Source organism: Phaethon aethereus, assembly GCF_964289735.1.
Source record: "Phaethon aethereus genome assembly, chromosome: 17".
Classification (NCBI taxonomy): Eukaryota; Metazoa; Chordata; class Aves; order Phaethontiformes; family Phaethontidae; genus Phaethon; species Phaethon aethereus.
Window position 1 is genome coordinate 11603104 of NC_138593.1, and position 13174 is coordinate 11616277.

General features: G+C 43.9%; 1 protein-coding gene across 1 annotated transcript in view; it reads right to left on the reverse strand.

Annotated features, from left to right (window-relative positions):
- The window catches only part of DEPDC5 (DEP domain containing 5, GATOR1 subcomplex subunit), a gene marked incomplete at both ends in the record, with an annotated part of 46535 nt that extends 36268 nt beyond the window's left edge, over positions 1 to 10267 (reverse strand). The window contains 14 exons of the mRNA XM_082007807.1: positions 182 to 316; positions 1191 to 1265; positions 1625 to 1728; positions 2457 to 2529; positions 2913 to 2982; positions 4374 to 4435; positions 5365 to 5443; positions 5791 to 5860; positions 6400 to 6449; positions 7118 to 7201; positions 8007 to 8092; positions 8588 to 8634; positions 9395 to 9482; positions 10210 to 10267. Of these exons, the coding sequence (XP_081863933.1) occupies positions 182 to 316; positions 1191 to 1265; positions 1625 to 1728; positions 2457 to 2529; positions 2913 to 2982; positions 4374 to 4435; positions 5365 to 5443; positions 5791 to 5860; positions 6400 to 6449; positions 7118 to 7201; positions 8007 to 8092; positions 8588 to 8634; positions 9395 to 9482; positions 10210 to 10267 (1081 nt within the window). The remainder of the gene's footprint in view (positions 1 to 181; positions 317 to 1190; positions 1266 to 1624; positions 1729 to 2456; positions 2530 to 2912; positions 2983 to 4373; positions 4436 to 5364; positions 5444 to 5790; positions 5861 to 6399; positions 6450 to 7117; positions 7202 to 8006; positions 8093 to 8587; positions 8635 to 9394; positions 9483 to 10209) is intronic.
- Between the last annotated feature and the right edge of the window lie 2907 nt (positions 10268 to 13174).

Below are 13174 nucleotides of genomic sequence, written 5' to 3' on the forward strand. Positions count from 1 at the left end.
AATAAATTAAATGCCTGTAAGTTCTCTGAAAACCATTTCAATATGAAGTACGGACACAAGTCTTGCAGCTGTAACCCCTCTTCCCAGAGTAGATAGATTTTCATAGCAAGAAAAGGCTAGAGTTCTTCCAAATATATCTGTTTGCCTTCATAAAGATTGCACAGTATCGCTAGTTATTTACCATTGTCTATCATCCGTTGTTTGGTTAGAATCATAAGGAGTCGATCAACTTCAAACACACCCACACCAGGTGTGATAACCACAGACATCTGGCCAGTCCGATCAAAGTTCCGGTTTATGTAATGCTTGTCAAACACTAAGAGAAAGAATTAGGGAATACTTTAAAAGAAAAAAAAAGCCAGATGTTTTAGTTTTATTTCAGAGCAAGGGAGGTGACTCTCTATTAACAATGGTATTAAACTAGTGTCCACAAAGCACATGCAAGCATGAAAGGGCTTCTATGTAGCCTTATCCAACCAATAAATGTTAATAAAGCTACAGGGATAGAGAGGAGTTAGGGCAGAAGAGAAAAAAGGATGGGAACCAGATACCTAAAAAGGAGTATTTTTCTCATATGCTTACTGTTTCCCTTGTAACATCTCAAAAAAACCCCACCAAATAAAACCAACAAACAGACCCCCAAAAGATCCAAGGTACAGTCCATTGCTAATAATTTTAAATAAAATCATGTGCTCCCTCCCATGGGAGTAACAAGACAGCCATTAAAGTGACAGAACGACATCTATGTATAGAATCACAAAAAGTACGTCTTTGGAGAGCCCTTCTAGCCCATCAAATCCATCTCCCTGCTAGAGAAGATGGATTAGCATCACCTAAATCACATTTGAGCTAACCTGATTTTGAAATGCTTCCATAATTTAAATTTCAACACTTATTCGAAGAGGTTCTCACACAGGTACACAGCTAGAAGAAAACGTTTCATCCCAATAAGGCCCTGTAAATGGTTCCTGAAGCCTGAAATACCCAATACTCAGTTACTTGAGAGCCACCAGTTTTCCAGAGACACACAAGACAACTTCTTCTGAGGCTGAAAATGGTACATTAACCACTTAATACTCCCCTCCTCTTCACAGCGTTAAGCAACAAGCAACAGAATTCCACATCCGTTTATTGGCAGCTGCTTTAATGGTTCTTTCCCTGTGTATTTTTACCCATTGTTCATAACTTACCATTGAATGAAAGATTTATGGCCTCCAGGTAGTTCCCTTGTGCCGAGGTAGAATTGTAACCTGGAGGAAAGCCCTCTGGACAAGTGTTCAGAAGGAAAAGAAAAAAAAAATCTCTGTAAAGACTAGCTTAACAAAAAAAAGAGAAAACAAAAAAAAACCCCACACACCACCAAAACAACCCACCATGCAAAACAGAACTGCATTTGTAGTAAATCCTACCACTCCAACAAATTACAGGCAAAATTGGTATCAGTATATCTCACAGAAAGACCCAAGCAAAATAGCTTAGCCAGGAGAGCACTAAGCAGTACAATACTAGACTCTGTAAACCCTCTAGTTTCAGTAGAGAACTTTTCGTGTTTGTTTTTGGTGTTTTTTGGCGGGGGGGGAGGGAGAGAAAGGGGTAAAAGCATGGGAAAGGAGGATTCTTGTACCTGCTTGCTCTAGTCGTACCAACACAGGATATTGGATGAAAAGCTTTTTAATGGTCACAAGCAATGAGGTCCACTCTTCTCGTCTCTCATTCTGAACTACAACTCTAGAAAGAGCACAACTTAGTAAGGATCAAGAATGGAAGCTATGAAGAGGAAGTGAGAAGGGATGAGCAAACTATAGAAAAAAGAATGCGTAAAAAGGTGTTTCTTCTTCTGCTAGGCAACATGATAAAACTGCTGCATACCTGCAGCAATCACTAAGGTGAGGATGCACACACAAAGCTGGGCACATCCCCAACCAGAATAACCTCTCACTTCTAAATGGGTGATCAACATTGCATGTCAAATAGCCTCACTGTTCTGCAAAGCAGTAAGATCATTAGCAAGTCCAAGTTCAGAACCAAATGACAGCTTTGACAGCTGCATCTGCTGTGACCATCAGCCAAAGAGCTCCAGTACCTAACTGGAAACACTTGTGGTTTCAGCAATGGCACCATCTGTTCTTCAACTACTCAAGAATGTAAAGATCTGAAAAACAGCCAAGCCTTATGCAAAGACCATTCCCAACACTACAGAACTTTTAAGTTTATTGGCAATTCCAATAGGGCACAGACAACACAACATTCACATACACATGGAAGACTGACTTAGCAAATATGGGTGTGCACTCACAGATGGAATGGGGACTACTCATCAATTTGCTGCCAGTTTCAGATATACGTGTTTAATCTACCTGAATTCCTTGCAAGGTCCTACAGTTAATAACACGATATTCTCCACATGTGTTGCACATACAGTGTAGGACAAGAGGTGAAAGAACTGGAAAACATACTTGTAAAAATCTTCATAAAATCTTCCCTCATGATCCTGACGGATTGATGCACGATGTGTTTCAGGAAACTCATCTGAAACAGAAGCAAAATCACATATTATCCTATGCTCTTGTATAGAAATGACTCATCTTTTCTAGTAAGGAGCTGCTATTTCCATTAAAAAAAAAACAAAAAAACTTTGAGGAAAAATCAGATCTCATACACAGTATTAAAATTGCTTTTAAAACACTGTGACAGCTTGAGCATGATGGAAATTTGCCATATATTCTTCTACGTCAGGCTTTCACTGCAGTACTTTCATAAAAATGTTTGTATATCCACTGTGCTTGGTAGGGAATACTTTGGACATGGACATAAAAAAATAGGGGAAAAGGTCACTGGCAGCCTGTGACCAACTTTCAAGACAGAAGGAGACAGTTTAAAAATAGAAACATGAAAATACAGTATTTACATACCTATAGATTTTGCTTCATAAAATGTTCTAGAAAATAGAACCACTGTCACTTCATGGCTGCAATTCTTCTCCTGCCCAGGAGGAACAGATGAAAAAAGAAAACCTTAAGGGTCACATTCAGTAGAAAATTGTGTATATACACATATAGTAACACCCTCTTTCCCCTGCATCTAGGACCAAAGGTAACTAGAAAAAGACAGAGTGCTGTATTACTATATCTGCGTGAGTGCTGCATATGCCTCTGTGAAATAACATAATGGTCTGTCCTCTGGATTCTGTGCTTCTAGGCTATATCGCATTTAGCAGGAGCACTCTCCACTAGTCTCTAAAGAAATTCCTCTCTGTAGTCGCCAAGATACAAGATTTTTTGTTTAAAAAAATATAAAGACAGTTGACAATTTGTTGATACATACAGCAATTTGATATTCTTATTTGTTACTTCAGAGAGATGCCGCTAACAATTCCAGAGAAATAAAAAAATTAAAACTTCAACAAACAGTTACAGTGCGAATGCATGCAATGGGTACCCCCTGAAAAGGAAAAGATGAAAAGCTCCGTGAGCCTCAGCATCGCTCAGCCCCGTATCCAACGTGGAATAGTAGTACTGAAAGCAAAACAGGCACTTCACAGACATAGCATGCAGAGCTCCCAGTAACTCTCCAATGGAAAAAAGCACAATGAAAATGAGACAAATCTGCTGGCATGCTCCTGCTCTCCTTAACATTCGGAACCATCATGAGCTGTGCTACATTTAGGATTTCGGACTCTTTTGCCTTATCTAGCTATTCTTTTAATTTAGGTTGCAGATTTTATATATGCCTGTTTTTAAGTATTGATATGGTTCTCTCAAGCCAGTGGAAGGCTGCTGCAGGACTGCTAACAGCAGTTGTACCTCGCTCTGAGCCAGATCATGCACTGAGACAGGAGACAGCTCTGGGTTGTTCAGCCATAAGAGGTAGTGAGGCTTTGTTTGGTTTTGAAGCAATCCACTTTCAAGAGCCTTGCACATCAGCAGCAGCCCACATACTACAACCTGGAACCCCTTCATGCTAAAAGATAGCAGCACTAAACAGAGTGCAGACTGTACCCGTGAAATATTCAGAACGGAGTCTTGGAACAAATAAAGCAGCGTAAGACAGACTTGTGCATTACTGCACAAGCACAACCAACCGTATCACACATTTAGTGACTTTAGTCCAGTCAGAGTCTTCACACAAACAAATTGTATGATACAAACACAGGAGATAAAACAGATCAGTACTGGGGTCAGTCGCACATACATCATTTAATGCAGATCTGCAATAACCACTCTTTTGATGCCCAGGAGCCACCTCTCATAGTCCTGAGCACTTAGCACTGCCTGACACTACCTGGATCTTCCTCAAACTGGCACATCGATGGGCTCATTAAGATGGCATTGACTTGTTCTTTCAGAACAGGATGAACTCAATCAGCTATTTACCTTCCATTTTGTGAAGAGGTCAGCAAGGAAACCGTTCACAGCTTTCTCAAAATATAGGTCCCCTGCAAAGTAAACATCTCAAAGCATCAAATAACAGTAGTTACTTCAACTATGGGATATATTTAACCCTGAGATTCTAGGACAATTATTTTTATTAGAATCAGAGCAGCTGTGTGCATAATGAATGCTAGTATCACTAAAGCAAAGGTGATAAAAAGATTAAAAAGCATGACTATGTTTTAGAGTATGTAAACAAGACACTGTCAAAAGGATCTGACCTTTACATTCATTTTTCCAACACATTTGCAGCATGCTGGGAAAGCATCTGTACTACCTTTTAGGCATAGTATGCACAGCCGATCACCTGCTCAGTTTTGAATAGTTGCCCAGTGACATATGCCTAAACACATGGTGAAAGGAAGTGGTAAGAGCTTTGCTAAAGAATTAAGCCAGGAAAAAAATAGGACAATGACACAGGTAAGTGACTCATTCTTAATGCCTAAAGTTTTAATACTTCTAGCTGACGCTACCTGGGCTAGAGCAGGGTTTTTGTTTCCTCACTAAGCCAAAGTCAAGAGAAAACTAAAACATCAAAGTCCTCTTTTCACAGGACTTCCATACGTTTCTGGTTTCAGGATTCACACAGGCTTGCACCTGCCCTCATCACCAAGCGCATTCATACCCACAGAGCACCTCTCCAAGGTTCAGTTAGTTGGCCCCCTTGATGTTGTCACTGAGATAATGGTACCCAGGCCCTACAGCAAGGACATGAAAATTATGGAATACCCAGGAGAGAAAAGCATGGCACTGTAAGTAAAGACCTAAGAGGGTGCCACAGCACACCTCAGAGCACTGTCTAGGCCAAAAGCAGGATTGTTTTAGTTTTCTAGTAGTAGCAGAAAGGAATGGTAGTGGCAGCTTTCTAGTAGGGGCAGAAAGGATAGCTGCTGCCATCCACAGTCACAATCAGGCAGGTCAGTTACCTACATACCATAAATATCAAAATCCCACATTTCACAGCTCATCTGGATAAAAATATAAACCATGGCAGAAGTGGAGCGGAAAACCACCTGCAAAGGAATGAAAGACTTTATTTAAAACAAGATACATTCACTAAAAGGGCCAAATGAAGAAGTTAACTATAGAGCAACTTAAATGACTGTGCCCACTGCCTCATAGGGAATTTCCCCTCTAACGAGCTGGAATTTCAAGAGCCTGAGTAATTCCTAGTGCTGTCAGCGCAGAAGAGCTGAAGTTTACTAATCATTCATTCTCCTGAATCTGTTACCATTCTCCACCTTACAACACAGCCAATTCAAATGATCCGTACAAATCTGGGCACAAGATAGAATTACAAGAAACCTGGCAAGGAGAGGAAGGGAAAAAACTTCCTTTCCCCTGCTCCCTGAAACCTTACCCGGGTGTCTTCACTGATGTATCCACAAGTGACTTTCTCACTCTTAACCCACAGTTCACCTGCCTGTGCCCTGCAAGAAAAAAAGTGCAGAGTATTTGCTAACCAGAGTGAATAGGAAGATTAGAGAATCAATATTTGAGCAAATAAGGGATGTACCAAAAATCTGCATTCAAGTATGACTTAAATACAGAGAAGAAGTTCATTTGGTTAAAACCTGATCTTTAACCCAAAAGATGCCAAAACAGCTGTTTCCCTCTGCATCTGCACATTTCCTTGTTCCCTTTGTCATCTCAACAGCAACTGAAGTTAACCTTCATCTGTACTACTAATACATGTTGCAAAAGGGGGGAAATATTATAAGAGGTAAAAGGAAAACTATTTGTCATTCATCAAAGGCACCGAGTGTGGCCAGTTGTCTGTCCTATTATTAGATTTTTCCATCCCAAAACAGATAGAAGTCTTCCCCCACCCCATGGTACAGACAGAAATCTGTAGAAAACAGAACAATAAAACGTGAAGGATTTTTCAGAGAAGGTTCTCCAACTGGATACTCTGGACTCATTAATCTAAAGTCATAAGTAACAGTAAACCCTCAGGGGAGGCACTGACCTGATACCCGCAAATTCAACTTTTTGGGTGACATATGCACATGTGCTGACCTAAGAAAGAATAGTTACTGGTGTTAAAAGAACAGTAGGCTCAGAGTGAGCAGGCCAATTTACAAAAATACCCATTCACGCTCAAACACCTGACTTCTGCCATAAAAATCACAAGAACCACTGAGCATATTTACTACTAGTATCTCAGCCTACAGAACCTCTGCAACAGACAACAGAAAATAGTTTTTAACACATATGAACTTTAATTGGGTTCATTTGTCTAATGCACTGTGCTTAGAAGAGCCAAAGACTGCACTTCAGAGATGTGGAAACAAAACATTCTAACAGTTGCTTATTAAGTGGTACTATCAGAGAGGGGATACTTTAGCATACTTCTACTTGAAAAATAACTCTTCCGAATGTAGTAAATCACTAAAATTCAGAACATAAGAAAAAAAACTGTCAACAGCATTTTCAGTGCCCAAGGCAGTAATTAACATTACTGCAATGGAGTAGGAAATGATGGGATTAATCTTTTCTGTGACACATTTACATCCATTTCTCCAACTCTGATGTACCACTTACAGCATAAGTTCCCAGGAGCTGCTGATACCGGTCTCAGCCTCGGTTTGCTCTATTTTGTAAAATGCTTATTTTCTTTTGCAGCAAGCAAAGAAAAAGGTATGTAACCTCCTCCACCCCACACATAAGGACAGTAGAGGCCTTACCAAACTTTTCTTCAGTCGCCACATATCCCCGCGCCCAATATACTGATCTTTAAAGGTCAGCTCCACCAAGTCCAAGGTCACCTCCTGGGAAACAGAAGAAAAACAGCACTTAGATTTTACTGGTTGTTTCTAAGTAGTGCCCTTCAATGTGTTCTGGTAAGAACCAAATGTTACAGGGAGGGCCATTCTACAACCAGTCAATACTCCTAACAGATGCAGGAGAAGAGGTAAGTCCCATCAGAATAACTGCCAAAGTTGTGCATGTATTGGAACTATTGTGAGCTGCAAGACACTGTACAACGTGACCAGAAAAAGCCCAAGGACTCAGTCTGTGCTACAAGTCTCAGTGCAAATTGGAAGCACAAGTAAAACAAATTACTTCCATTGTTCAAGACATTAAAGAAGCCTCGTTTCCTGCAGATTTTTGTCTTGTGCTGAAGGTAAGCTCTGACTGAAGCTCTTTTGATAGTCGGGACATTTACAACAGATGCCTCTCTTACAAGGCTCTCTGGTGTCAAATAATGCAAATTCCATACCACGGCTCTTCTGTTGACTAGGCCACTTACTGTTTCTTTTACTCTGCCTGGTTATCCTGAATATCTGGAATTTAAAAATATTTGAAATTTCTAAATTTCTATCAAGCTGTGTTGAAGCTGGTCCATAGAGTTCAAAAAGAGAGCAGGGATGGCAGGGAGAAAGGAAAGAGAAACATAACAAACACACAAATTGTTCAATTGCCCAAGCCTCATTTTCTTAGGAAAGAAGGCTAAATACCTTGCAATAAAAAATAAATGCCTTTTTTTCCAATACTACTGTAGATGAAAACTCACAGGGCCCTGATTTGAGCCAAGTGAAGAGGCAGATGGAAACAAGTTGCAAAGCCACACACCTTTGGGTCAACAACATTCACATGGACATCCTGGTACGGCCGCAGCCGGAACACTTGTGCAACTGTCTGATCCACACTTATAGTTTCTGCCACAAAAATGAGAAAGGACAACAAGAAGTGAACATCCCCAAGAGGTTTCAAGTGGTTTACAAGTACAAAAGTAGTACAGTGAGATTGTCATGAAACACTTAGGGCCTCAGCAAAAGACAACAGCTTCTTTCCACTAAGGCCCAATTTAAGAGTCATTAAAATCAAAGCAGGTGACATAAACTCAAAGTTTAGGCTGAATTAATTCCTGCAAGAAGAAGAGCTATAAAGGTAGTCAGAGAATGCAGAAACAAAAATTTAATGCTAAAAAGCCAATTTTGTTTAAACCGTATCCCACATCATTATTCAACCAAAAGCAGATTTAAAATTGGCTATCCATTTTCTGGTAAAATTATAATTCTTCCATTCTTAAATACACAAAGCATTGATTTTCTTACAAAGTTAATGTATCTGCATTAGTCAATCACAGGCACAGTCCAATCACATAATCTTTGTCTGAGATTTTACTATGCATGCTACGAGTCTAGTTTTACCTTTCTGCAAATCCTCCTTAAGTGACTTCACTTGTAGAAGCAGGGGACTAGCATACAAAAGAAAAAAAAAAAAGGTAGACAAGTTGAGATACCAGCAGTCTACTCTGGCAAATCACTCTCTCAAAACTATTTAGTAACACAGAGCATGCAACAAGCTAAAGAGAAACATTAATATTTTCTAGAAAGCTTCATACATCATCCTCTCTGCCTGTCACCCTGTCTTGTTCTTTACACCTATAATTATAATATACCTTATATATAGATATATACATTTATATCTATAACTATATGTCTGTAATTTACAATTATAAGGTACTCTTTAGGTAAAGATGATACTCTAAATGGGAAAATAAGTCACACAGGAACTTCTCAGAACCTCATGCAAGTATACTCCTACTTTTCAGATATGGGCTGCAGGATGACCAGCTTCATGCAAAAAGGTTTATGTTTGTATAGCTGACCAGGAAGTTTTAATTTTGTGTAGGATACAGTACAGGATAGAAGAATAATCATTAGGTCACAACAGCTCTATGAAGAGGATAAAGATATGGTAGACCTCTTCATATTCAGGTACTACTTGCCCTATGAAAGGTCAGCAAACACCAAAGAATTCCACAAACTTTAAGGAAGAGCTCCTGCTATAGCTACTCCCTTTACTGTTCTTCAGGTAGAAAAAGAACACAGCAGCATCCTGAAGCAAAGTTTTATCCACACGAAGAGCTTCTCATTCTAGAAACCGCTACACATGAACATGCTCTTTCAGTGCTCTAACCACACCTGACTGATACCAACAAAAAGTGAATTCACCTGTATTCATCATTGGGATGTGCAATTTCCACAACATCTCCCAGCTTGATCTGAAGAAATACTTTAGGATTCACCACCAGTTCATCATCTACAAGACATACATGAATGATGAAAACTGCAGTGAACAGATACATACCAAACAGAGATGATTGCATGTTTGTATGCAACAGTTTACATCAATACAGCAGCCGAGGATTAACATGTCAGCAATGAACTATATTCACTACGTGACAGTGCCCCTATCCAGCCACTTCAGTCTGACCGCTCTTGTGGGCAAACCCTTTTCTTTCAAGTCACAGAACTGTCACAAAAGATTTGTTCAGCAAGAGTGTGCCCTAATTAGGCAAGCAGAAGCTTCTTTTGTATTTTTCATATAACAAGCATTAGTACAGAAGTAGATAGCTATAGAATCTTAACAAGATTTACTAGCATGCTACGATTTTAAGTCCAGAAGCAGGGAAAAATCAAATAAATTACATTTTTCTTAGTTCATGTAGTCACAAGTCACTGATGTGTCTGTCACTTAATAGGAGTGACTGAAATACAAGGTTAAAACAAAAGCAACACAACAAACAGGGAAGAGGTAGAATAAAGCAATTTTATTGTATAGGTGCAATCTCATCCTGTTCCGACAAATGCAATTTTATTCTCCTGTATCTTGCTAATAAAAGAGAGCCTTCAAAACTCTGGCTGGTAATACTGCTTGTTACATCAAAGCTCCACCTTCACTGTTTTGTTAAAGAGATCAATAAATCAGTTAATTGTTTTCAATTAAGTAAGACAGTGCTGGTCTCACTGAACCAGGAAATACTGACCACTGCCTCCAAAACCCTTCTTATGTATGACGAGCTTGTACACCTTGTTGGTTCTCATCTTGAATTCCACTTCTTCTCAGCTGCTTTGAGTAAAAACAGTTCAAGACATCTCGCATATCTAATATGGAAATGAAAGCAGACACAGATCTCTTGTCATTACAAAAGCATTCTTTATACTCTGTGCGTGAACAAAGGATGCTGTACCACCACATAGCCAAGAATGCCACACCTGAAAGGCAGGCACATTACCAAGTTTAACAAACACTAGACTAAAAATTTCTTAACAACCTCTTCCACCAGCACTCCTGTCAGAGAGCTAGTACCGCTCTCTGAAATCGTATCTTTTATATTTCAAGGATAAATTCAGAACCCTGTGCTAAACGCATTAAAATGAATACCCAGACTTACGCCTACTGCCAATTATATCTTCTGGTTTTGTCATTCCATCTCTTTCACATGTCTGGGTGATTTCACACCATCACAGCAGAGCTGTACACAGCACAGGGTAGCACTACAGACCTACAGGGCCAAGCAAACATTTACGTTTGAGGCACCGGTTTGCATTGCTTTGTTTTAACTGCATCAACCACCACATTTTTTCTTCCTGCCGCTTTAATTTAAAATAAAGCATATTTCAAAGGAGGACCTTTACTCTTACAAGTTACTCTTTTTAGGAGTGCATTTAAACTGGAAATCATCAGTAGGCATAAAGCTTTCTTCATAAAACTATAGCCACGTTATAAAATCAAACTATAAGCTCTTCTACTTATAACTATACTCTTACACCAAATCAAAACGCAGAGGAATTAAAAGTATGCCTTTCAAACAGACTGACTTATTGAGCTTGCAGATGTGCTTTTCACAAAGTCGATTCAACTACCGAGCTACAAAGGTATGGGCGAGAAAAAACCCGTACATCCAGTTTGCCAAAATAAATCCTGTAAAACCTTCGAACTTGGAATTGTTGTGGGTCTGGAAAAAACAAGACACCGGGCTGCAGCGTGCGACGGCAGGATTCGCACAGAGGACGTCACAGGCAAGCAGTGCCGGCGGGGCGGGGGAATACCCCCGATCCTGCCCAGACGCCACTCTCCCGCTCGCGGTCGTTAACCCAGAGCGGGAAGGCCTGCGTCGCTTCAGCTGCGCATTTGTAAGAAGATTTAGAAAAGCCGAGCAAGACGCCCGAGTCCCGACCCCGAGAAGCTGCTCGGGGCGGTCTGGCAGCAGAGGGGCCCGGCGGGCGGACGGTAGCGCAAAGCGAGTAACGCGGCGGCCCGCAGCAGAGCCCCAGGGGAAGGGGAGCGGGGAGCAGCGCGCAGACCCGGGCGCCTCAACGCTCCGGGCCGCTCACCGGCCCCACAGCAGCGCCGCCAAGGCCAGCCTTGCTGCCGCAGGCTTGAGCGCAGCCCCACCGCTTCCGGCAGCCGCGAGGCGAGGGATGAGCGCAGGGCCCTAACCTCCCGGTCCCGTGTCCCCCACCGGCGGGCGGCCGCGGCGGCACTGTTCCGACGACGCCACTCGGGCAGCGCTGGCCACTTCCGCATCCGGGGTCCGGCCGGCCCAGCGCGCGTCACGTGACGCCCACCACCGAGAGGGGTGGGAAGGAGCGGGCCGGGCCATGCCACCCACACGGCGGGCGGGGCCGCTGCTGAGGGCCGGGGCGGGGCCACAACAACGGTCGCCTGGGCCAGGCGTGCGGCCCGAGCGGGCGGGCGGCGGGCCCGGATGAGGAAGTGATGTGACCGGGGAGGGGGCGGGTGGCGCGGGCAGGAGCGGGGCCGGCGGCCGCTGCCGCTGAGGTAATGAGAACGGAGTGCGGGGCTTTGCGGAGGCACGGGCCTCTGTCGCCGTCGGGCCGCGGGGGGGGAGGGGGGGTCTGCGGGGCGGCCTCGCCTCTTCCGCCTGCCGCCGCTGCGGCCGCCGCCGGTTGGGAGTGGGCAGCGGCGCCCCCGGCGAGGCGGGGCGGGGAGGCGAGTCGCTGCCAAGTGGCCCTGCCCTGCCCTGCCCTGCCCTGTCCCGTCCCGCCCCAGCGCGGAGGGGGCTCTGCGGGGCCGAGCCCCCTCCCTGCCGGCGCCGACGGAGGCACCGGCGTTGCATATTTACCGAGAGCGGCGGCCTCCTCCGGTGCGCAGCCTCGGGGCGGGTGCGGGCCACCGGGGACGGACGTAGCGGATCTCGCTCCGGCTGGGCCGCCGCTGTCCGGGGTCGAAGTGGGGCTGCTGCCTTGAAGGGAGGAGGAGGGCTCGAGGCTGAGGCTGTCGGCGCTGCGGCGGCGTCTCGAACAAAGGCGCGCTCCCGGCCCTGCCCGCAGCCGCGCGCCCGCCGCGCCGCGGGAATCGGTCGCTGTCCCTAGAAGGTGATCGTTTGCTAAAGCCGGTTGTCCGCCCGTGTTCCCGCACAGCTGGCGCAGATGGAGCCCATTTCTTTATAGGCTGGTGTTGCTTAAGGAGCCGGGAGAGCAACGCCGGACTAAGAGTCCCGTGTTTGTGTAAACGGAGTAACTGATCCTTCTGTCAAAACCTGGCTTTGCCCATCCCTGTTCATGCACCTGTCTCCAGGAGCCGGGAGGCTGTAGGGTTTGCACATCGGGGTCTTCATTACTCCAACAGCGCTCGTGGCTGAGCAGTTGGAACCCCTTTGCACATGGGGGTGTTCATTATGCCAACAGCGCTCGTGGCTGAGCAGTCGGAACCCCTCTCCACTGTGATGCGCAGGCCGCTGCGTGTGCTGCCTGACGAAGTGGGCCGTGGGGACCCTTGCGTTTAATGCTGGGCTGAAGAGGATCCCAGCACCAGGGCTGCATAGAAAAGCAGTGCAGGCAGAAGGCATCCTGCCTACAGCGTGTCAGGTGCTTATACGAGAGAAGCTACGAGGCACGATGTATGATGGACAATGTCTTGCAAAGTGTTCCTTTGAGGCAGAAAACGTATGAAGAAAAGTTGGTTTTTTTCCCAAAGATGAGCAA